Source organism: Drosophila elegans, unplaced genomic scaffold, assembly GCF_018152505.1.
Source record: "Drosophila elegans isolate 14027-0461.03 unplaced genomic scaffold, ASM1815250v1 contig_149, whole genome shotgun sequence".
NCBI lineage: Eukaryota > Metazoa > Arthropoda > Insecta > Diptera > Drosophilidae > Drosophila > Drosophila elegans.
In genome coordinates this window covers 15,009,998-15,034,271 of record NW_024545513.1, presented here as the reverse complement: position 1 = coordinate 15,034,271, position 24,274 = coordinate 15,009,998, and the positions used below count along the sequence as shown (strand labels likewise).

The 24,274-nt window shown below is 36.8% G+C and overlaps 1 protein-coding gene across 5 annotated transcripts; it reads left to right on the top strand.

Annotated features, from left to right (window-relative positions):
• Nucleotides 1-1,133: 1,133 nt before the first annotated feature.
• On the top strand, nt 1,134-24,274 carry LOC108149997 (putative protein kinase C delta type homolog). 5 transcript variants are annotated; one of them, XM_017277934.2, is made up of 15 exons: nt 1,134-1,309; nt 4,321-4,674; nt 5,423-5,766; nt 6,296-6,411; nt 6,476-6,561; nt 6,644-6,773; nt 20,033-20,134; nt 20,757-20,837; nt 21,047-21,183; nt 21,249-21,422; nt 22,592-22,746; nt 22,812-22,959; nt 23,290-23,469; nt 23,546-23,686; nt 23,749-24,274. In XM_017277934.2, the coding sequence occupies exons 2-15, from the start codon at nt 4,582-4,584 to the stop codon at nt 23,896-23,898; spliced, it is 2,037 nt and encodes a 678-aa protein (XP_017133423.1). In that variant the 5' UTR covers nt 1,134-1,309; nt 4,321-4,581; the 3' UTR covers nt 23,899-24,274. The 5 variants fall into 5 exon arrangements, with proteins under 5 accessions (XP_017133423.1, XP_017133422.1, XP_017133420.1 ...); XM_017277933.2 differs by having other exon boundaries at nt 1,134-1,472; XM_017277931.2 differs by lacking the exons at nt 1,134-1,309; nt 4,321-4,674; nt 5,423-5,766; ... (3 more) ...; nt 20,033-20,134; nt 20,757-20,837 and adding exons at nt 10,373-10,523; nt 12,480-17,170.

Sequence of the window (24,274 nt, the reverse complement as noted above, 5' to 3'; positions counted from 1 at the left end):
AAGCTCAACAATGAACCTATAATATACGACATCAATTTGAGTAATCTCTTAAAAATGTAATAAAGCGTTGAATTTATTTCCAAAACAAATCAAAATCATTGACAATATATGACATTAAGTTTGCTTAAGCAGTGCACATATCTCTGCTATATTTTGAGCTGCAAAAATTAGGGAAAGGAAAACAACCAAGAAATTAAGAACTCTGTCGTACACTTCTGTTAAAGTGCCCACTTTCCGGATTTTCAAAATGTTTTCCAAGTGCAAATGATTTTCCGTTCTCTCGGGCTGATAGCTTTCATTTTTCTCTCAGTTGTCTCTCATTTTTTTGTGTAGATTAAAATTAACAAAATACATAAATAAACACTGAGTTTTGGGGAAAATGCGAGGGCGCGTGCCTATTCCAAAAGCAAAAGCTTTTGCAGCTTTTACGGAAAACTATAATAAAATCGAATAAGGGATTTCCTATGATTTTTGAAAAAATCTTTTTATACCACAAGAAAATATACATGTTATAAAAATTATATAAATCTATTTGGTATGTCAGTTAAAAATTTTTATTTGTTAAAATATACACATAAATAATAAGACACTGATTTATCTGTGAATAATACAAATATTTTCTGTATTATATAAATAATTGTTATGATTGTTATAAACAAATAATTAACGTACAATATTGTGTTTTCATGTTTCATAATTTAAACCAATGCCTTAGCTACTACTTTTATGTGACTTCAGTGAATTTTAAAGAATGAATATCATTTTAAGAAATTAAATTTAATGTTGATTTTATTGTTTATAGGCAAAGTGAAGCTTTTGAATGCGAACTCTCTCTCGCGCTTTTTTCTCTGTGTCTTAGAACTATTAAGAAAATTTCAGAACGTCTAAGGCATAGTATAAGAAAAGAGCATATGATTGTGGGCCCTGCATATACGAAAACACATATTTTCTATATGGTGGAAGAAAAGGAGAATTGAGAGCCGTGATCGCTAGGCTTTCGCTCTGGATCCAACGGATACAGATACAGATACAGATACAAATACAGATACTTATGCAGATGCAGATACAGATGCTGGTACAGATACAGATACAGATACAGAATCGGGCACGTTCTGAGATACAGTCCGGGTATATCACTTTCAGATACGGATGCTGTGCGCTCCCGTGCGAACGCAGCGGCCAAACAGAGCGGAAGAATCCGCGTTGACGTTGTATCTTTGTATCTTTGTATCTGACAGATAGTCGAATCTATTTATTATTACTTTCTGCGGCTGGCCTTTTCGTATTGTTCCACGCTGTTGCCATTTCGGTGTGTTCTTGTTTTGCTTTATTAAGAATTTTCGTGGCTTTTCGACTTTCGCCTGTATATATACATAATAATTTTTTGTTTGTCGCGGCGCACAACAAATCGGACACAAGTCGAAAGATATGGAATGTGCAACGTGGCGTATCCGCAATGCAGCCAAGTAAAAGTGCGTGAAAATTTACTTATTTTTGTATTTCTTTCTTTTTGAGTGAAAGTGATGCTGAAAGTGAACCAAGTGATGAATGCAGATATAGAAAAATAGAAAGTAGGGATTTTAAATTGTCCACACCTGTGCACCTGGCCAAAAAATTTGCTTTCCCTTTCCCCTTGGCATGACGTCACACCCGTGTAGAACTTATATACGGACATAGAGATATATAAGAAAGGGGGGCGATCGAGAAAAAAAAAATATAAGAAAAGAGAGAGATGGCAGGAGAAGAACGCTCTGGCAACCGCACAATCATACAGTCAATTTGCGCTGTGTTTTTCGGGGCATTAAAACAAAAGCATTTCACTACGAAATATTTATTATCGTGTGTACCAATGTGGAATGTGTTTATAGTAGCCCCCAAAGTCCAGAATCGAAAGCGCCTTTATAATTTCCACCCCACTTCCCCATCAATTTTGTTTTTTTTTTTTGTTCCTCATTTTCGTTGTGCTCCGTTTTCATTCCTTTACCCAACAAATAGTTTTGGACACGTGCTAAGAGCTGGGATCCTTCGATCACTCCGAATTCCCCCACATAAGCTGCATGTCATTTCTGATTTCCCACTCGATTATCCATCGACAACAGCAACAACTGACAGCGGAAATAACAAAAAAACCGAAATGGAAATGCGGCGTGAAATCAGTTCATTAACGAAATTGATCGTGTTAGTTTGGACATTGTCATTCTAGCACTTATAAACTGCTCTTCCGAATGCTACACTTCGATCTTGATTTATGGGTAAAGCAACAAAAAGTTAATGTGAAAAGATTTCAATTAATAAGAACATATGACATTCTTAATAGGTTTTAATGTAAACAAAAATTAACCACTTCAACATAGTTTAGTTTTATTTGTTTATCAAATGCAATCCAATGGACTCAGTGTGCCAAATATTTTTCCTTATTTAAAAATAACTAAATAGTTAGAAAAAAAGGTTTTATTTAATATTACAAAATGAATAATATATTTGTTAGACCCACCACCGAAAGAGTAAATTCAAAATTATTCAAAATTGAATTGATATTGTTCAGAGATTAATTTTTTTAATTATTCAATGTTAAATATATTGATAGTTAATATACAATATTAGGTTTATACATTTATACATTATTTAGAAAAAAGGTCGTAAATGCAATGTAAAATTAAAACAATTATGTATATTAAACATTAAATATGTAATACATAAACATCTTTGTTGTGGGTGATTATACATATATATTAATTTTATCATTTATTTCGTGCTTTTTGTTTGTTATTCTCACATAAGGTTGCAGTTTTCATCCACCCCCCAAAAGCAATTGAAATTCTTTGGATTCGTAATGGCTTTAGCCTTGATCCGCCATCAAACCTTAACCCTGAATCTGATGATTTAGCTTCCATCCTTTCGGACTTCGCTGGTTGCCTCACTTTTGGCACATCTTGTTTGTGTTTTAATCATATCCGGCAATCAATTGGCACGCAGTCTCGCACAATTCGCCACTTAATTTCTATTTTTAATAACATTAACAACAATCAGGCATGGAGGGCGGCGAAAAGCATTCACAACAAATTCTAAATGAATCAAGAGCTTATTTTTGGTGGCGCGTCGAAGCAACAACAAAAGTCATATTTTTAAACGTTTGCTAGCGGGTTTCCTCCAAGAATTTCGCTTTAGTGTGTGATGCTGTAAATTTTCCAAATACAATATTCGGCCTCTTCAGTCATTTTTCCAACAAATATAATAAGCCAAATCCAAAAAACAGGGGAAATCCATATAATGAAAGAAGGGCCCTTAAATTCATTCTGGCATAATGATTAAATCAACTCAATTCTGTTGAATCAAAGGCTGTTTTGACCAAAACAAATATTTCCTAGAAAATCATTAAAGAAAACATTTTAGCATAAAATGCAGGCTTTATCGCCTTAGGAAAATAACTTGATGACAGAAAAGATTTACTCGGCGTAAACCGAATAAATGTAGTTTAGCAACCAATTAAAACTAGTATTTTTTTGCATACATTGTTTATCAAAGTGGTAAATATATATTATACATAAAGCAAGTATAGCTCAACTATAAAATATTCAGGCATTTTTTGTTGATGTAAATCAACATTTTCTACTAATATGTAACAAAAATAAATAACCAAGAGCAGATTCCAACAAAGGTACATTTTAATATTATGAATCACCAAATGAAATGTCTAAAGTTCGTATCATAACTTGTCGCATTTAAATTTCAAAACATATTTACATATAGTTAATTTGTAAGAGCAACAAAAATAATTAAATAAATTACAGAATAAATTTTATTCGCAAGTGATTGTTTGTCTGGGAAAAAACTTAGAAAAATTACAGCAAATTGTGATGTTATTCTCATATGAAGTAGAGACTTTTGATAATAGTCTTTAAATCAATCAACTCGATAGTTTTCTAGTGTTAATAGTTTATAGTTATTCCTCTTTTTTTGTTTATTTTTTTCCTGTGTAATTAATAGATGTGTGGAGATCATCCGTCAGACATTAGACAAATGGTTCTTGAGGTTGCCTTCACCCTCATCAACACCTCCACCCCCTCAACTCCCCCTTGTCCCCTTGTCAATGTCATCATATCGCATACGTGACACAATTCTCTGGGGCTGGGCGATTAAAATTTGGGGACTGGTTTTAGGGGGCGAGCAAGTCGGCCAATGTCGGGCATTGTATGGTCACAATATTGTATCAAAGCACGATCCACTTCGGTTGCTGTACCACCAACACAACCGATTGTATATAATATAATTTGATTTTCTTTTGATATTCCCCTCGACCGATCTCTTTGTGCCCTTCAGATATCCATCAACGAGGCTCTAAACCTGGCCAAAAGTTGAGGAGGCAAAGATGCCAGTACACCGAAAGCAGGATACACCATACAGCTGACTAAAAATGCGAGCTGTTTATTTAATATAAATACAAAAAGAAAACACCTTGTACTCGCCCATAAAGCCGCTAGCGAAACACAAACCAGAAGCCACCCAAAAACGCCCCAAAAACTTGGGAGCTCGCAATCGAATGTGGATGGGATTTGGAGGCGGATTCCGGGAGACCACAAGATGATGTTCACACGTGCCCAGGTGCGCAAGCAGAAGACCACCAACTCGAGCAGCCAGCGACCTCGCAGCTCGGGAGGATCGACCCGTCACGAGGTGAGGATTATCCACTAAAATTTAAAACCTAATGGAAAGATTTAAATAAAATTGCACAATCTGCGGCTGGCAAGTTCTCAATTCAGTTACTCACGTACTTTTACCACAGGTTATCATGCCCTGAAACTCATTTTTGATCACATTTTTTAGAACTCAGCAATACTAATAATATTTTTATATTGTTATTATTATTATTCATTGGATGAAAAACTTAATTCTTGCTTATAAAATCAATTAGAACAAGGGACTGAAAAAAATAGTTTCGGAATTTGTCTTTATTTTGTTTCCGATTTGACTGATTTTTGTAATAGCGAAAAGAATTTAAAAAAAACTTAAATTTGGCAAATCATTCCTAAACATTCCTATACTTAACAAATTATATGTATATTTACAAATTGAGACCATTCAGATGCTGCTCTGTTAAATTTTTGTTTAACAATTTTAATGAATAAAACTAATGTGTAAACAGAGACTAAAGTATCCGGCTGGAATTTTATTTACATTTAAGCAGGTGTGCTTAGGTAATTGATAAAAACGAGGTAGTTTAATGTAAAATTGTACAGTTCCTGGACCATATATACTTTTTAATTTAATAAAATTGTTTTAACAATACATATATTAGTAAAATGGTGTCTTTAATAAAAAGTTTTATTTTTGAGTTCTATATAAATTAGGCTATATTATATATTGTGTTTATATATTGTATAAAACTTAATAAACATTGTACTAATCGCTTTCTTTTTTATAGACACGCTACAAACAGAGCTCCACGGGCAGTAGTGGTGCCGGCAGTGGCTTGAGTGGCAGCAGTGGTGCCTCTGGAGCCAGGAGGGATCAATACCGGGACAGGGATCACTATGGCAAGCATTCCTTTGAGCTGCCACGCCAGCACTCCAAGGAGGAGGCATATCACCGGGATCGGGACAGAGATCGGGATCGGGATCGGGAGAGCAGTGCAGGTGGTGCGGAAAGGGGCGACAGGAGTGGAGTTGGTGGCAATGGTGGTGGCGTCACTGGCGGCGGTGTCTATGTGGACCGAAGGACCCGCCCAAGGAGCATCACCAATCGTCGCGGCGCCATCAAGCATCAGAAGTGGGTTTGGGAACAAAAAATTTAGAAACCATAAAAATTACTAAGTCAAACAGTACTCACACCCAAAAAAAATTATCATAGAAACTAAACTGTTGTTGCATGTACTTCAAACCAATGGACATGAAAAAAGCAAAACTAGTAAACTTCTGTGCGTGTGCTTATAAAATTACTGACTAACTTTAGCTTGAATTACAAACTTGCATTTGAGTATTCATTTAGTAAATGTTGATATTCATTTTATAGAAATTTTTAAACTTTATATCATTACCTTGAATCAAAATCAAGACATAATCAACATAAGTATAAAATTGTGGATTATGCATTATCTGAACGGAAATAAAAAGTGCCAAGTAAATACAAAAAACCCACTAAAACTGCATGTTTGATTACACATTTCTTTTCATAAAGATGTAAAGTAACGACTAATAAATTAAAAATAATTATTAATAATTGAAAATCATTAAAAAATTATGAAGTATAATTATAATTGAAAAGTTTAGAATCTAATTAACTTTGTTGTTTTTACCAGAACCCACGACATCAATGGACATCGTTTTGTGGCGAAATTCTTCCGCCAGCCCACCTTTTGTGCTTTCTGTAATTTATTTCTCTGGGGATTTGGCAAACAGGGCTACCAGTGTATAAGTAAGTTTAGCAAACTACCCAAAAAAAACCAGTAATCATTTTCAAATACTTTATTTTTTCACAGTTTGCCAGACGGTGGTACATAAAAAGTGCCATGATAAGTTGTTGGGTAAATGCTCCGGTTCCGTTTTCACCTCTGCCAGTACAATTGTAAGTTTCTGATAAAGATACTGCTAAGCCATTTGAATACATATATTATTTCTCTTTTTCTTACCATTTACAAAAAATTTAGTTATTGCGCGAACGTTTCAAGATTGATATGCCGCATAGATTTAAACCGCACACATTTATGTCACCCACATTTTGTGATCATTGTGGATCCCTAATGGGTGGATTTTTTATTCAGGGTCTCAAATGTGAAGGTAAGTGCTTCATAATTCAGTTTAAACGATATACCCATGAGTTATTGCAAATAATATAATAGCACTTTAAATTAAAACACAAAAGCACATTAAAATTATTTAAAACCATTTTTATTTTTACTCTCCTCGATTAAAATTGATTTTTACTGTTTCCACAAAATAAGTTTGTTAATTAAAAAACTTTATTTAAAATATACGGACATTAAGAAGTGCTATTATTTCAAGCGAATTTTATTTAAAACTTAGTCCTGTTGCGATTTTAATATTGGCTCGAGCTTTTCTCAGGTGGCACCATCTGTGCCAGAGGTAAACCACAAAGCTTTTCATCAGAAGCTTTCCCTTTTTTAGTGGTTATAACAACCTTTAGAATGTTGTGCTTTTTGCCTCATCAGAAAATGTAACGGTCGGCTAAAATATGGGGTTGCAAAGTATGGACATAGTGGTATATTATTCTTGTTTACTGGAATTTTTATCGACATTGCAAGTGTTCTTTACATCTGAAAAAACATGTATTTTTTGTATTACAACACGACTCTAGTCTCATATTTCTTAGTTGATTTCCAACTTCCTAATTATTTGATAAACAAGAAAATAAATGTATCATCAGTTTTTCTACAGTTTCGACGAGGAAATTGTCAAATAAAATTAACTCTTCCAAAATCGTAAATGTTTCGTTATGTTAAATAATTAACACGACCCATTTAATGTTTCGGTAAAGTTCTCAAAATTCTGTAAAAATATCCAGCTTTTTTTAAAAGCCAACAGTGCGTATAAGTAATACAGCTACAAATTGTAATTTTATTACATTTCTGCTCTGCTGGAAGTGCAATTAAAAAAATATGGCTGAAAATGTGTGTAATATATTCAATCGTGTCATAATTTTGTCAAGAAAAACGAGTACCACACATTTTGCAGGTGCATGAAATTCTGCCATATTTTTATTTTTTTTTTTATTTTGCCAACAAAGGAAGAAATACTTTCACTCGCTGTGTGTGCGATCAAAGCGGAAATAATGTGAAAGCCAGATTAAGCTGAAATCGCCTTGTATAATAGACGGTTAGACAGATTGCCAGACTGCATTAGAAATCAATTTATTGCGACTTAGCCAACACAAGACATGAGAAAACGGGGAAAAAAAACATGGCGTCTTGAATAAGACGAAAATAACAGAAATCACGCAATAATCGACTGACTGAATACCCCGCAATCTGTATAGCACTAAAGTTTTTTCAGAAGTTCTTTATTGCGAAGAACATGTAAAGGAAAATAAATTAATGGGTCATGTATAGATTTTATAAATACACATTTTCGACTGTTTAATGAAATTGAAATATAAATAAATAAGAATAGGCAAAGCAATTTCAGTGATATTTGAATAATAATATTGAAAACTTCTTTGAAAACTTCTTATAATTCTGGTAACTAATTTTGTTCAATGATTTTGTCTATATATAATCTATATTAAAATAATAGCTTCGATTGAGTAAAAAAATAATTACAATAAAATCATTATGGCATTTGCTTGATTAGTTATTTCTTCGACACAACAATAAAAATTAACCACCCGTTAAGCATTAAAAACAATGTGTTTTTTAAGTGAAAGAGTGTGGCCATGGCTCGGCACTTTTGCAACTGACAGGACAGGAATGCAGTCGCAAAAATATCGCACAGAAATATATATTCCCCCCGTTCACTATAAATCGCGAAGATTAAGTACTGAGGCAGCAAAAAAAAAAAACAAAAATGAAGAAGAATGAAGAAGAATGAAGAAAAAAGAGCATGTTGCAGTTCTATTTCTAGTTGTTTGGCGCTTTCCAACATCTTCTTCTTCTTGCCACGGGGTCTATAAATGTACTTTGCGGAACCGAAAAGCGTCACCATTAGCATTAGCATGTACGATTTCGAGTGCTTTGGTATGGGCTACCTCTCATACGAGATACATCCTACGTGCGGCATTTCTGGCATTTGTTTTCGATTTCCTCGCATTCGGGGGGGATGGACAAATTTAGCCAAACATCTTGATAGCAGGTGCTACCAACAGGCAGATTGATGATCGCCCAGGAGAATCTTTAGCCGGCTGCTAAAAGTCCATGTTGGCGAAAATGTCAACCAATATAGTTGACATTCTTTCATATTTGTTCAATATGAAACCGAATTTTGTGTATTATTTGTTTCAGTTCTTATTAGTTTTCGTTGAAGCTAGAGATAACATTTATTTATTTTGAACTTTTGTATTTTAAAATATTCAGAAATGATTTTCATACCTAAATGTTGATCTGAAATAATTTTAAGTTTTATTTAGCCATTTTTGTGTCTTGCTATACAGTATTTGTTTTCATTACCTCTGTTTTATGTTTTAGTTTTCATTATGATCATTGTAAAGATGTATACAAATCTAACATACTTTTGATACCCTTTATTTGGTTCTTACTTCTTTAATGTATATTTTATAAAAATAAGTTTTAATTACTTGTCTTTATTCATCACTTTGTCTAATCTAGAGCATTCGGATTTGTTAGACCTAACTCGTCGCATAAACGAACACTTTGATGTTTGATTACACTTGCCTAATTTGTTTAATTTATGAGTTATACACATTTTAGTGACAATTAATTGGTCACACATTTTATGACAGCATTGCCACATTGCTCGTTCCCTCTTTCTGTCTACTTCTATTGGTTTGAATTGTATTTATTTTCTTCTGAAAAGTTTGCCTCGTTATTGCATTTAAGTAGGTTTGTAAAATGGCTCTTTAAATTTATGACACACTTGTTTTTTTTCCTTTAAGTATTTAAATATTTTTTTATCAATTGCAATGATGAGGGTTTAAAAATATAATAAAAATTAAGAAATTTTTTAAATATTTAAGCGTATACATTTCCTCGTTTTAAATGCATTTGTATCATATCTAAAGGAAGTATTTGCTTGTTTCTTCTAGGGCCCAGAGCCCAATTCTGAGTTTGTTTAATGTATTTTACAACAAACTTTGATTAAGTTAATTCTTCCACTACACAAAGATCTCAGTATCTCTACTTCATTTGCATATTTTCACCTTACTTTGTGTTTAATGTCTTGTAAAAATCGTCTAATGATAGATTTTACTTTTTTTGTAGCGAACAAGTGAGAAATTTTTTCCCAACACTTATTTTAGTTAATTGTTCCGCATATTTTATGACAGTCCGCTTTTCTCTATTCTCTCAATTTTTCCTGATTTATCTCCCAAATGAGTTTTCCGCTCTTTCTCGTTTTTCGCTTTTACTTTCGCTGTGCAAAAACGATGAACAGTATTTTCAAACACGTCAAAAGTGTTTTTGATGCTTTTTCGAAATTCGAAAAACCGCTCGCCTTCGTGTGAAATTTATGGCACTAAAAGTTAGTGTGTGTGTGTGTGTTAAAAATTCTGAGGGGCATATTTCGAAATTGGCAGACACGTTGAGATAATTGAATGAAGAGGAAGATGGTGGTGATCTGGGCCTGTGCCTCAACACGGATACAGATGCAGAAAACACAAGATACAGATACAAGATACACGCAGATACTGCTGCCAAGTTAGCCTCTCTCTCACACAGATGGACTTCGAATTTTCCCGTGAAAATCGACGTGTGTGTGTGTGTGTGTGTGTGTGTGCTTGTGAGTTCAGGAATCGGAATTGAAAATTTTCTGCGCTGCCTTTCACATTTCAGTAGTTTCCGTTAATGCGTTCGCCACGTCGAGTTAGCTCCTTATTTTTTTTCTGTCGCGCTTTTGACGGTACAAAACCATAACAAACTCAATATTACACCAGAAAGTATTCAACAAAAGGAATATAGACAATAACAAAAATCACGCACCTTGCGTTTGAAGTGGCTAATAATAAAATAATATAATAATAAAACGGTACACGGTACACAACAAAAAAAATACAAACTGTCAGCAATTTATGCGTGGAAAAGCGCTAAGGAAAATCGCAGACAACGACTCGTGAGCGCTTACGTCATGCGAAAAAATTTATCTCCTACATCGGATTATATATCTATTTCTATATGGCACATGTGGGCAAAGGCAAATGCCAATAATAAACATATATCGAGCGAGAAAAGTCCATTCAAATAATTGAAAAGCCATCGATTCCAGCTGACCTTCAACCAATGACAATTCAATTTTAATTCGTATCCAAGGGTTATATTTCCGGGCTTAAACAAATGGATGGGATTTTATGAAATTATAACAATTCACTGGAACATCTTCGTTTATATATTTGAATAAACAATTCGTGTTGCTTTCAGTTTTCAAAAGAATATAAATGACTATCAATCTATTTTATGTACGATTTTATTTTCCATCAAAGTTTAGATCTTTCGGGCTAATACCATTAATTTCGTTGGATAGAGTGCTGTAAAATTGAACAAATTGTTTATTTAGAAAAGGGCTTTCTTTTTACAATAATTCTGAAAAGCTGATAGTTTAAATTTGCACATCAGTTTTAGAAAGTTGTGTAAAGGCAAATTTAAATTCCTTTATTTAATCAATAAATTGAAACGATTTAATATCTTTCCTTAATCAGAAAATATACTATAAGAACTCAATTCACAGACAATATTTTTTTAAATCACCAATTCAATTATTTCCTTAATCGAATTGAAAGTATTTAATAAATTTCCCAATTTTAATTGACTAAAATAAACGCGGAAATCTGCAAGACATTTGGCTATCTTGATTTCATTTCGATCGGACTGTTCGTTCGATCATGGTGATTTAAACCTTTGGGCCAATTAGGCTATAATTAATGTGACTTCGGTATTGCCAAATGCTGGCGCATTATGACAACCGTTTTGAAATCTCTAAAAATTGTATAATTAAACAGCGGCAGCGTCGGAGGGCGATATATGTACATCCGTATATGTGTACACTGTATATACATATATGCGGCAGCCCCGAAAATACATATTTCAAGCAAGCGTTAACCTGTGAAGAATCAACTGAAGTGCCACCGAATTTATGGGCGAATCTTTGCCCGTTCCCAATCTAAATTTATCATGTTGCCCAAGCGAATGTGGGATTAGCCTTGTTAAATACCGCACTTGCAATTAAATTGAGTTATTGACACGGGCCAAACGGCCAAAACAGAGCCACATTAAGTTAGCTTAGCCGGAAATCAAATTGGAACTGAACAGATCGGCAATTGAATCGGTTTATTTAGGTAACGATAGACAAATGGCCGGACGGGGAAATACAGTGCGTTTCGCAACTGACAAATCGGTATCCAGGTGCAATTTATAATCTGGCCCAATATTTAAAAATATTTATAATTTTGATATCAGGTTAACATGTTGCTTTCCCCCACTTAAAATTGAGTAAAACGTTCTTCATCTCGTAATATTATTGCAATATTTATTTCTTTATTTGCCTTATTTTATCTGGTTAATTTTATTTAGTAACTAAATATCTTATTTAAATCCCTTGTTACAATTTTTTTTAATGACACAATAATATATATCTTTTGGATAAATATTTATATCAAATATGTTTTAAATAATTTTGTAATAAAGGTTGTCAATTAACTAATTAATTAGCAATATAGATGATTAAAAACTAAACATATTTGTATATTAAAGAGGGATATGCACAATAAAATGAAATAAATTGATAGAATTATGTTTTTGAAACCCACTGCGACTGTGCCATTTAGAAATAGATATATATATGTATGTGCCCATCTAAAAACAGCGTAATTAGGATTAAAATATGAGCGCCTAAACGAACCGAAGGAAATATTAAGGCTAAAAGCAGCGGAAAAGCGCCGGAAAATAGGAAAACAAAAATCGAATAGAACCATTTTGTTCGTGTGCGGTGTGACGTTAACTTTTTTTTTGGTTTGGTTTTGTTTGTGAGTGCCTGCGCCAAGATGCCCCTGTATTCGGATTCGACGAACTATTACTACAGTGGCGGCAGCAGCCAGCTGTATTCGCCGTACTACAGCTCCGGTTTGGGCCTGAATATGGGCCTGGGCCTGGGCTCGTCGGCCGGATCGAGCTATACGTCCAGCTACAATCGCTCATATCCGGCCAGCTATATGGTGCCCTTGAGTCCCTCATCGCCGCGATCGCCCAGTAGTTATTCCAGCGGCAGTTCCGCTGGAAGTAGCTCGCTTCACGGCCTCGGCTCTAGATACCAACCGAAGTTGACCACCATCACGGAGGCGGGCAGGCACAGTGGTCACAGCAGCCTGATGCCCCTCACCAGAATCAATTCGCCGAAATACAGTAGCTCCTCGGTGAGCACGCCCAGTTATGGTTCAACGGGTGCCAGTAGTCGGTATATACCGGCCAGACCGATTGCCATTAATACGGCGGATATCGATGTGAGTTCGTCTCGTTATCGACGCGGTGGTGTAACATCCAGAGAGGAAAAGGATAAGGAAAAGGAAAAGGAGCAGGTGGTCAGGGTGGAGGTGGTACCGAAGCAGCAGCAGCAGCAGCAGCAGCAGCAGGAGGAGAAACCATCAGCCAAGGAAACCCAGTCGGAAGTGGGCGATCCCAATGCCGAAAGTCGACCCCATCGCAGGTCAACCATCAAGAGAAATCGACCCGTGGTCAGACTGTCAACCATACGAAGACGTAGCAAGGATCGCAGTGCCGAGAGTCCCAAAAAGGAAACGGTGCAGGAGCATCAATTCCGCGACTTGCCACCCGCCGCGGAGCCCAGTTTGAGTTGGCGCCAAAAATTGGCCGAAGAATTGGCCGCTTTTCCGGCCACAAGCAATAAAAAGTCACCGGGCGAATTGCTACGCGAAAGATTCTACATAAGAGATGAAAAGGAGGAGCAGCCCAGTTTCAACCAGGCCAGAATCCAGCAGCTAAGCCAACCACAAAGTGCTCAGAAAACGCAGGAAGTTGAGATAGATCCCAAGGAGAAGAAAAATCAGAAGGAGGAGCTGGACAAGTTGGACTCGGATAAACAGGAACAGGAGGATCTGGAGGAAATGCAGGAGACCATTCGCAGATTGAGCCTGGTGCAGTGTCCCACATTTCATGACATTTGCGAGGATATCTCGTCGGATAAAATCGATGATGATCTGAATGCCGGTGAGCTGAGGCGGCGAGCTTCCATCATTCAAGAACAGGAACAGGAAATACTGAATAAGTTGCAGAAATCGAACTCGGGAACGTTTCAATTGATTCATCTGGAGCGAAGATCCAGTCACGACAGCACCACCACAAACGATGACGAACTCAAGGAAAGATCCAAAAGACGTTCGAAGAAAAGCAAGAAATTGCGACACAAAATCACCGCCATGGTGGAGATTGAAAACGCGCCTCAAGTCCAGGCAGTGGATCATATGCCCAGTGTTTTGGAATTGAATGAAGAATCCCTACTGGTGCAGCCCTTAATTTCCGTTTCCGGTTCCGGTTCGAGTTCCACCCCAAGTCCCAGTCCCAAGCCGAAGTTCACCGTGAATGTGGAAACGGTGGAGGAGCATCATCAGATACACAAGGTCTTCAAGTTGCCGAAGAAAAAGACAGTGCCCAAGGAGGAGAATCAGGAGGATCAGTCATCGCTGCCCGAGGGATTCATGCGGGCAGCTCCCAAAACGGCCAAGACATCGCCCCTAAAGAAGGCCAATAATAATAAAGAGCAACATGTGAGTGAGGCGCAGATTTTCACCTTTGATGAGGCAGCCATAGAGCAACAGAATCATCTGGCTAAGCAGCAACAACTACAACAGAAACAGCAGCAACAACAGCAACAGCTGCAACAGCAACAACAACCCAAGCCAGAGGCTAAAGTAGAGGGCGTGGCCACGCCCAAGCCAATTCGTAAGGCTATCCAAAAATCGGAAAGCGGTGAGGACTTTTGGTCGCAAATTGGGTCCAGGGAAACGCTCTACATGAGCAATCGCAAAAAGATCTTCAATGAGCAGCTCCTGGAGGAGGAAGCGCCCAAATCGCCAACAACGCCCAAGGAAGTTAAAACAGAAGTAAAGACACCGACGACGCCCAAACTCAAGTCGGAAATTCTCATTGAGCTGAAGACAACGCCATCAACGGTGACATCAACAGCATTACAAAAGGTACCCTCAATACCACTTACACCAACGGTAAAGAAAGCAGAAACAAGCGATATTTCTAAAAATACTCCAAATACTCCAAATACCCCAAAAGTTACACCAACATTGGTCACAGCAGATGACATCAAGTCGAAACCAACAATGACAGCAATATCTAAGAATGACTTGCCAAAATTAATAAAAACAGAGGAAGCCAAGGCAACGACAGCAACTAAAGCGACAGCTGCAGTTTCGACCAAAGTTTCACCAACAACACCACAAAGTAAGGTAGAAACGCCACCAAAAACTAAGGAGGCAGCACTACAGCTAAAAGTGGAACCACCAACAAGGAAGGCAACAGCACCACAATCAAAACCAGATACACCAACAACACCTTCACCTTCGACACCAAAAAGCATTGTGGAAAAAGTTACAAAAGCTTCACCAACAAATAAAGTTGAAACACCAGTAAAAGATTCACCAATGACACCGCAAATAAAAGCCGAAACACCAACAAAAGATTCACCAACACGAAAGGTACTCACACCAATAATACCACAAGTTAAGACAACTGCATCGACAACCCCACAAACAAAAGTTGAGACACCAACAACGCCGCAAATCAAAGCAGCAACATCACAAGCTAAAATTGACACACCAGCAACACCGCAAACAAAGCCTGACATGCAAGCAACACCACAAGTCAAAGCAGCAACAGATGAAGCCAAGTCAATACCAGCAACATCAAAGACAACAGCAGCACCAAAGACAACAACAGCAAAGATTAACCTGACAACACCGACAGCAACAACAACTGTTGCTGGGGCAAAGCAATCTGGCAACGCCGTAGCCATGACAACAGCAACAGAAACAACAGCAACAGCAACAGGCAAATCAAAATTGAACGAAACAGCAGGGCCAAAAATAAATAGCGGGCAGCCGGCCAAGTCACCTGAACAACAACAGGCAACGGCAACGGCAACGGCAGCGGCAGCCGCAGTCGAAACGAAAATAAATAAAACAACGCACAAGGAACAACAGCAACGGGAGCAGCATCAGCAGCAGCAACTGTTCGACACGGCAGCAACAACATTGGTGCCACAAACGGAAACCAAAACGAAATTGACGGAAGCCGCTGCTGAGCAATCACCAACGGCCAAGTCAAAGGTGCAATCACCGAAAACGACAAAGCCAAAAAGTGCCGGCAAAACAAATGTTGGCAAAAAGAAAGCTGCAACGCCAGCAGCAACAGCAGCAGCAACAGCAACAGCAACAGAAACTGTAACAGATTTGTCTGAGAGCAATGTGACCCCAATCAATGCCGGCCAATTTATAACGCTGGCCCCCACAAAGGCGGCCAAAACATCGCCGAACAAGCAACAAGCATTGCAATTGCAAGTGCAACAGCAACACGAGCAGCAACAGCAACAGCAGCAACAGCGGCAACAGGCCACAAATGCGTCATCGCCGGCGGCAACAGGCGATGCAACCACAACGCCCACAACAATAACAATTGGTGTTGCTGATGTTAATGTTGCTGCTGCTGCTGCTGCTGCCACTGCTGCTGCGATCAACAGCAACAACAGCTGCGGCGAAGGCGTCGGCAATAATTTATCAAAGTTTGCAACAGTATCGAATTTGGCACAGTATCTGCGAGACGTTGATGCCGATCTAGAAGAGGACTATATACCCTCGTCGGCGGAAAATAGCCAAGACGACGACAGCGACGGCAATAGCGACAGTTCCGACGATTATTCCAGTGTTGACGGTTGTGCCAATTTGAGCGCCAGCATGAAGAAGAAGCAGCGCAAGGAGAAGAAGAAGCAAAAGGCGAAAGCCGCAGCCGCCGCAGCGCCGCGCTTCGATCCGCACAAGAAGATCAAAATCGACACGACCAACAAGTGCTATGTGAAGGAGGAGGCGCCCCGCTATCCGCTGGTGGCCACGCCACGCCCCCTGTGGAAGCGGGAGAAGATCGTCTACTCGGACGAGAACACGGACGATGAGAGCGGCAGCGAGGAGGGCAGCGGCGGCTCCCTGGAGGAGGAGGATAGCGACGACGAAAGCGGCGGCGAGGAGTGCAGCTCCTCGAGCAGCAGCGCCAGTTCCGAGGATCTCGAGCGGACCAGGGACACGCCCTCCAATGCCGGCGCCGCCTCTGCGCGAAAAGTGGACTCCGGCTCGCTAACGGTGGTCGACTCGCCCAGTTCCGCCGGCTCGAATGCCGGAACACTAAGCGCTTCCGGCGGTTGTGGTGGTAGTGGTGGCACCTCCGCCGGCAGCTCACCCTCCATCATCCGGATGAGCACGTGCAGCAACGATTCCGGCTTCGAAGGCGGCACCGCGCCCTCCAGTCCCAAGAAGATGCTAGGTAAGGCCTCCGCATCCCGATTTTCGCGATTTGCGCAATTTTCGCGATCCCCACAAAAGGACAGCGGACAGATCAGTACAATACACAGAGAAAAATCACTGCAATCAGAACTTTTTTATATCAAAAAGAATGTGTTTCTTTTAAATCAATGCAATTGTTTTTAATAGTGATTTTTTTTATAACATAATCTTTTTTTTTAATTAAAATTTTTTTAATAGATTTCATCGAAAAGTGTTTTTTAAAAAATAAACATATGTCACTAGTAAATTAATACATTTATTTAATCAGAAGTGATACTTTAAAATCCCTTGTGTTATTCTTCAAATCATTATTTTGAAAGTAATTGTATGGTTTTCTCTCTGTGTACATCCAAACATTCCCCTTCCCCTTTTTTCCCAATGTTCACTTGAGTGCGGCACGTGTCCGGATCAAAAAAAAAAAGAGCTTTCGACTTACTGACTATGCCAGGCATTTCGGAATGCTTTCGTTTTCACAAAAACACCGATCTACAGATATGAGATATAAGATATAGATAGCAGCTAACAGCTAGCCTCAGGCATGCAAACAATTCGGGGAAAATGAAAAATAGAGGCACAGAGAAGTAAACATAGTCATAACGATCAATAGCTAGTATATCATCCGGGCAAAACGATGCCCCGGCTATAAGAATATACTTTCGGCTAGTCGGTGGCATAGTAATGCATCCGAACTCAAAGCGTTAACTAGGAAGTGAAAATACTCGAAATCATGTTCGCTGAACAATGAGACGGGTTCAACGACCAGCAGCTGGAGGAAAATTGTGAGTTATTGAATAAGCGCTGGAAATGCGCAATTTTTCACATTTTTTTCTTTGTGGGACACTCTTTTTGGGTTACTAGAATTTATGGCTGTGATTTTTGATGGCAGTTTTGTGAAAACAAATGTGCGAAATGTTGAATATAGTGGAAATTGTTTTGTGTACTTGGTGATACTTATTTTATTTTACCAATTTCTATAGATTTCCTTATATTTTTTACATTTTTTAGTGAACTTTTCATTCTTAATCTTTGCATTTTATTTTCATATCTTGCAAAATTTGGAAATTGAGTTTTATTGTTTTGTGCTTTTTTATTATTTTTACTTTATATTGAATTCAGTAGAAGTTCTTTATAATGTTGTATAGTGAAAGTGAAGAACCGACTTATAGAATTATACAGGTGTAATATATAATTTTAAGTCGGTTCTTATGAAAAATCAATATTATATCCCTTAAGTCAATCAAATTTTTCTCTCTTTTCATGCGATTATATAGTTCGACTTCTATATATATCACAAAAAAAAGGGATATTTATGAATTCATCATTTTGTTTATTGGCTTTCTTTGGCATTGTTACTCATGTTGTGCGATAGTGAATATTGCAAATCGACTTCCTATTTCTTTCGCTCGACTCGTGTTTTATGTAATTTTTCGCCGAGAATTTTATCGTTGATTACTGTTCCGTTGTGTTTGGTGTTTCCTTGATGTTTTTACGAGAATTTGCTAGAGACCCGTTGCCAGAAGCGGCAAAAAGAATAAAGAGAAGGAATCGACAAGTTGGCATTTTACTTTTAGCCAAAACAACAAATGAAAACAAATTGTTTAGGTCATCGTCGTGTCTGTCTCAACAAAGAGAAAAAGCTTTAGCATACGGCTAGGGAATATACGATATATTCGGCTATATCTGCACAGATACTATATGTATTTAGACATTCCCCTGCATTTGATTTAACCATACAAAACAACGCAGTTATGGACTATAGTCAATTCCCAGATTATATAAAATTTCTCTTCAATAGCGTGTACAATTCAATTTGTTTTGAGCTTTTTTCACCACATTGCGTATACGTGATATCCGGGCATCCGCCTTATTTATTGGAAATTCAATCAAAGTAGGAAAAAACAATTGCAAACTCGCATTGTTTATGCTTCCTACCCGAAATAATCAGCGGAAATTCATGTCTTTAAACCAATTGAGTTGCACTGAGAACAATAATCAGTTGTATGGGCTTATTACAATCGGAAACAGGGTTTTAAAATTTCGGATGTCAATTAATTCATGCAATTTATGTTCCGGGGTTGTGGGTATTTATTTAACATTCTTATATATAGTTGAGAACGTCTATTTTCACTTTAATCCGTCTTTAAAGGTTATTTTTTCATATTTTTTCTTTGGGAAATATGAATTTTTTAAAGATATGGAATTATAAAGATAAAGACTTAAAAACCAATAATAATTTTTGGCCTTAAATTAAGTTTGGTTAAAATCATTTTTAAAATAAACGATTCAAATTTTTTGCCATTATGATTAAATTATGATTATAATTAAACATTTGAGGCAAAAAAAAAAACAGATTATTTTTAACTCTCGAGAATAACAAGCAGTTTTTTTATTTATACAAACAAAATAAAATAAATAATAATTTTGCATTGGGATTAATTGTGACAAATTGATTAAAACATAATGGAAATATTCGTTTATCTCAACATAATCTAGAAGTTGCATTAATTGCCTACTATTCCTAGCTATTTATGATTTCTTCGGATTGCACATGTCAAGTACTTGTATTATCCAAAAATATAAGTCATGTTCTTTAAACACACATGAGTTTAATTTCCAAACGCTTTCGCTAGTATATTCTCAATCTGAAAAGATTTAGCTCGAGCCAAAAAAGCGTGCAGCCAATAAATCGCAACAGTTGATTGGGTAACCCTCGCAGTCTGCCGCAACAAAATTTAATAACAATTTGTTTGCAATCAATTCCCCCTCCAATGCGATGCCACAAATGCGTGGGCCCATCCACACATTCACGCCCAAAATCGAATCGAAACACGCGGCGAACCAGAATGTGACGTGAATTGTCACAAGAAATGCGAGCGGCTCACGGCCAATTTATGTGGTGTCAATCAGAAACTCATCGTCGAGGCACTCAACCACGTGAAGCGAGGTAAAAACCAGACAAACTGCACAAATCACAGGCGGAATGGGAAGATTGGAGGCCAAATAATATTCATAATTTGTGCCTTGAATTTATGGGTCTGATTTTGCTCGAACGGAATTCAGAATGCCTTAGTTGCTAATTAAATGTGGTGAGGATATAAGAAAAACTCTTCAATATATGAATTTGTAGGATAAGTATAAGATTACAAAACTCCATTGAACATACAAAAATGGTGTGTTTATTTGAAAGTCTTTTAATGAAATATTAAATATTGTCATAGGAATTTTTTCAATCATTCTTCTTATAATTAATATGCGTAAAAATTATTTTATCGGAAGATAAGTTAAAAAATAATAATACTTATTTAGAAACTTTGCAGCAATCAGCAATTCCATTTAAAATCAAGTAAAGAACTAGAGTAAATTCTTAATTTTAAATAGTTAGTCAAGATCGAAAAGTCCTTAAGGAAATATCATTGAAAATCAGTTAAAGAAATATAGTAAATTCTTACTTTTAAATGTATAGCCATAACCAATAAATCTCTAAGCAAAATCAGACCCAAAAAGGATATTTTCGTGAAGATCATGAAAATGTAGTAGACTGTGACTAATTTATTCAAACAAATTAGGAGCCCGAGAAGCCCGTGACTCACCCAGTACACCGCCCAGTTTGAATCCAGCCTACAAGATCGAGGCCAGCGAAGATAATGGTATGCCGAAAATAAATAACATACTACATAAACCCCCACATATTTAGCCCTAAATTGCACTCAAGTGACCATCGGAAACGACTCATCAACGAACGCATACTCTTCTAATATATATACTTAACGAGTTTAACTAACTTGAATCGTTCTATTTCATGACTTTCTCTATCTATTTATCTACCTCTACGAATCTTGCTGTCTCGATTGCACAGAAACATCATATACATATTCACAATTCCAAAAATCCGGACGTTTCACTGCGCCAGCAACAGTAATACCTAGATTTAAGAATTATTCGGTAGATGATTTCCACTTTCTGGCCGTTCTCGGCAAGGGAAGTTTCGGCAAGGTGAGTTTAGTATCTCTGCTTTCCTTTTCTTTTGAGTAATTTATTTAAATCTCGACTTTAATCAGGTTCTGCTGGCTGAGCTGCGTGATACGACGTACTACTATGCCATTAAGTGCCTGAAAAAGGATGTCGTCCTGGAGGACGACGATGTGGACTCGACGCTAATTGAACGCAAGGTCCTGGCCCTGGGCACCAAACATCCCTATCTGTGTCATCTGTTTTGCACCTTCCAAACGGAGGTAAGTTTTTAACTATAAATATTTAAATATAATTTATATGAATCTACTTTTGTTGGCACATAAATTTTAAATTTTAGTTTTGGATTGCATATTTCTTAACCATTAATTTCAGTTTTGAACAAGGTTTTTAGTCAAGTCTTGTGCTATTTGAATTTTAAATAGTAGCTACCGGTATATAAATTGTTTGTTTATACTTTATGACTCAAATTTGAAGCAACAATTTTGGATTCTTTTAAATAAAAAGACTGCAATATTGCTTGGATAAAAAACAAATAACTTGAAATCTGAATCATTTGCTTATTACCCTTGAGAAGGGTCAACATAGGTCAATGACCCCTAAGTAAACACAACAATTGTGTATTAATATTGATATTTTACACAACCAACAATTAGTTTGATCTTAATAATCAGCTACGTGTAGTATAATAAATCTCTATATTAAATACTACTTTTGATAGGAAATTCTCCAGTTAACAGTATTTAAAACACAAAGCACTTGCCATCTTATAGTTAGATATTCAGTTTTCATTTAGAGGCAATCCTCAGGTGGGGGTCACCACTTGAAGGTGTGTCTGCTCTCTTGATCGATATTTATCATATAGAACAATCGATCGGCTGGCTATTTTTAGCCAGAGGAAAGGTAAAACGTGCTATATTTAGTGCACTGGGGTCTGGCCATCGATTGGGGCACACGACGTCGATCGGACATCATGTAGATCAGGGTGCCTGTCCGTCCGTTTTGTGTTCTCTCAATCCCAATTTTGCATCTGCTTCGTCTGCAACAGCAAAAGCAGCAAAATCAGCAAAAGCAGCAAAATCAGCAACTGCAATCGTCTTGCATTGACACCGATTAGAAGGTATTTTAATTATTTATGACTTTGGGGGACGATCTCTCAATCTCTCGCTTATTCTCGCTATAAGTCTCTCGCCTATTCTCGATCTAAATCGCTCGCTATATTTTTGTATACTTGTTTTCATATTAAATCGATCGCAATATTTTTGTATATTTTTTTATTCTAAATCGAATTGTAAGTCTTTGGATATATTTTTTGTGTATTATTCATTATTTTGTTTGCTATATTTTTAATATTTTTTGTATATTTTTTGATTATAAATACTTGTTTTTATGTTAAATCAATTGTATATTTTTGGATTCTGTTCCTCCACAGAGCCACTTGTTCTTTGTTATGGAGTATCTGAATGGCGGCGATCTCATGTTCCACATCCAGGAGAGCGGACGTTTCTCCGAAGAACGGGCCAGATTTTATGGCGCCGAAATAATCTCGGGCCTCAAGTTCCTGCACAAAAAGGGCATTATCTATAGGTGGGCATTAGCTTTGAACTATGAGCCATTTTATTTAACATATTAATCATTTGAATTACCATAAGGGATCTCAAACTGGATAATGTCCTACTGGATTTTGAGGGACATGTTCGAATTGCCGATTTTGGCATGTGCAAATTGCAAATCTATTTGGATAAAACAGCCGATAGCTTTTGCGGCACACCCGATTATATGGCGCCCGAAATCATTAAGGTAATTCAAAGCTAATTATATTTTCACTTCAAATAAGGAAATAACAATTCAAAATAAGCCATATTCGATATTAATCTCGATAGGAATATATTAAATATTTAATTCCTAACAACTTATGGAATATATAAAAATACTTTAAATAAATAAAATAAAAATAAATGCTACATAGTTTGTTAAATAATCAAATTCGTACTTTCATTTGTTATTTTAATGACTAGACAAATTATAAAGAACAAGCGATTTGTGACATAAATAATTTTCTAAATACCTAAATTTTCGTTTGCAACAGCTCCAAACATATTTATTAATATTTTTCTTCCTCATATTCAGGGTGAAAAGTACAATCAGAATGTGGATTGGTGGTCGTTTGGTGTGCTGCTCTACGAAATGCTGATCGGACAGTCACCATTCAGTGGCTGCGACGAGGACGAGCTCTTCTGGTCCATTTGCAATGAAATTCCATGGTTCCCAGTCTATATTTCCGCCGAGGCCACAGGGATACTCAAAGGGGTAATATCAAATAAATTGAATTAATTAAAAAAATGATGATATGTATATATATATATATTAAACTTTTTATGGGTAGTTGCTGGAGAAGGACTATACGAAGCGTATTGGTTCGCAGTATAGCCCAGCTGGTGATATAGCCGATCACCTATTCTTCCGCCCGATCGACTGGGGATTACTGGAAAAGCGGCTAATCGAGCCGCCCTTCAAGCCTCAAGTGGTAAGTGCTGAGAAGGCAATTTACTTTTAGGATCCTATTGATCTTGCTCTGTTTTCCCAAAGAAACACCCCTTGGATACGCAATATTTCGATCGGGTCTTCACCAGGGAAAGGGTTCGTCTCACTCCCATCGATAAAGAGATACTGGCCTCCATGGATCAGAAACAGTTCCATGGCTTCACCTACACAAATCCTCACATCACCCTGGACTAAAGCTTAATCAATAACCTAACTTATTATTTAAAGCAACAGTATTTGTATATGTAAATATATATTATGGAAAAAAAACAGAGGACTAACGACCAAAGAATGTTAAAAAACCAAAAAAAAAACAAAAATCGGAATTTTAATCATTTAGAGTTAAGCTTGATTAGCCCTTTAAAATTTTGAGCGTAATTCTAGTCAGTTAGCTATACTTTTATGTCTAAGTCTAATTGTACAGATATCCCTCGTCTTATTTACCTATATATATACCTATGCATATGAATCTTTTTTTTTTGCAAATTATTTGTTCTTAATTTAAGTGCTTAAGCAAAGGTCTACGTCTATGAGAAATAAAATAAAATAAAATAAAAAATACAAAATTGAA

Coding starts and splice junctions, on each gene's coding strand:
- LOC108149997 (XM_017277931.2), top strand. CDS start 12,658: ATGCCCCTGTATTCGGATTCGACGAACTATTACTACAGTGGCGGCAGC. Junction 21,184..21,248: donor GCAAGGGAAGTTTCGGCAAG/GTGAGTTTAGTA, acceptor GACTTTAATCAG/GTTCTGCTGGCTGAGCTGCG. Junction 21,423..22,591: donor TTTGCACCTTCCAAACGGAG/GTAAGTTTTTAA, acceptor GTTCCTCCACAG/AGCCACTTGTTCTTTGTTAT.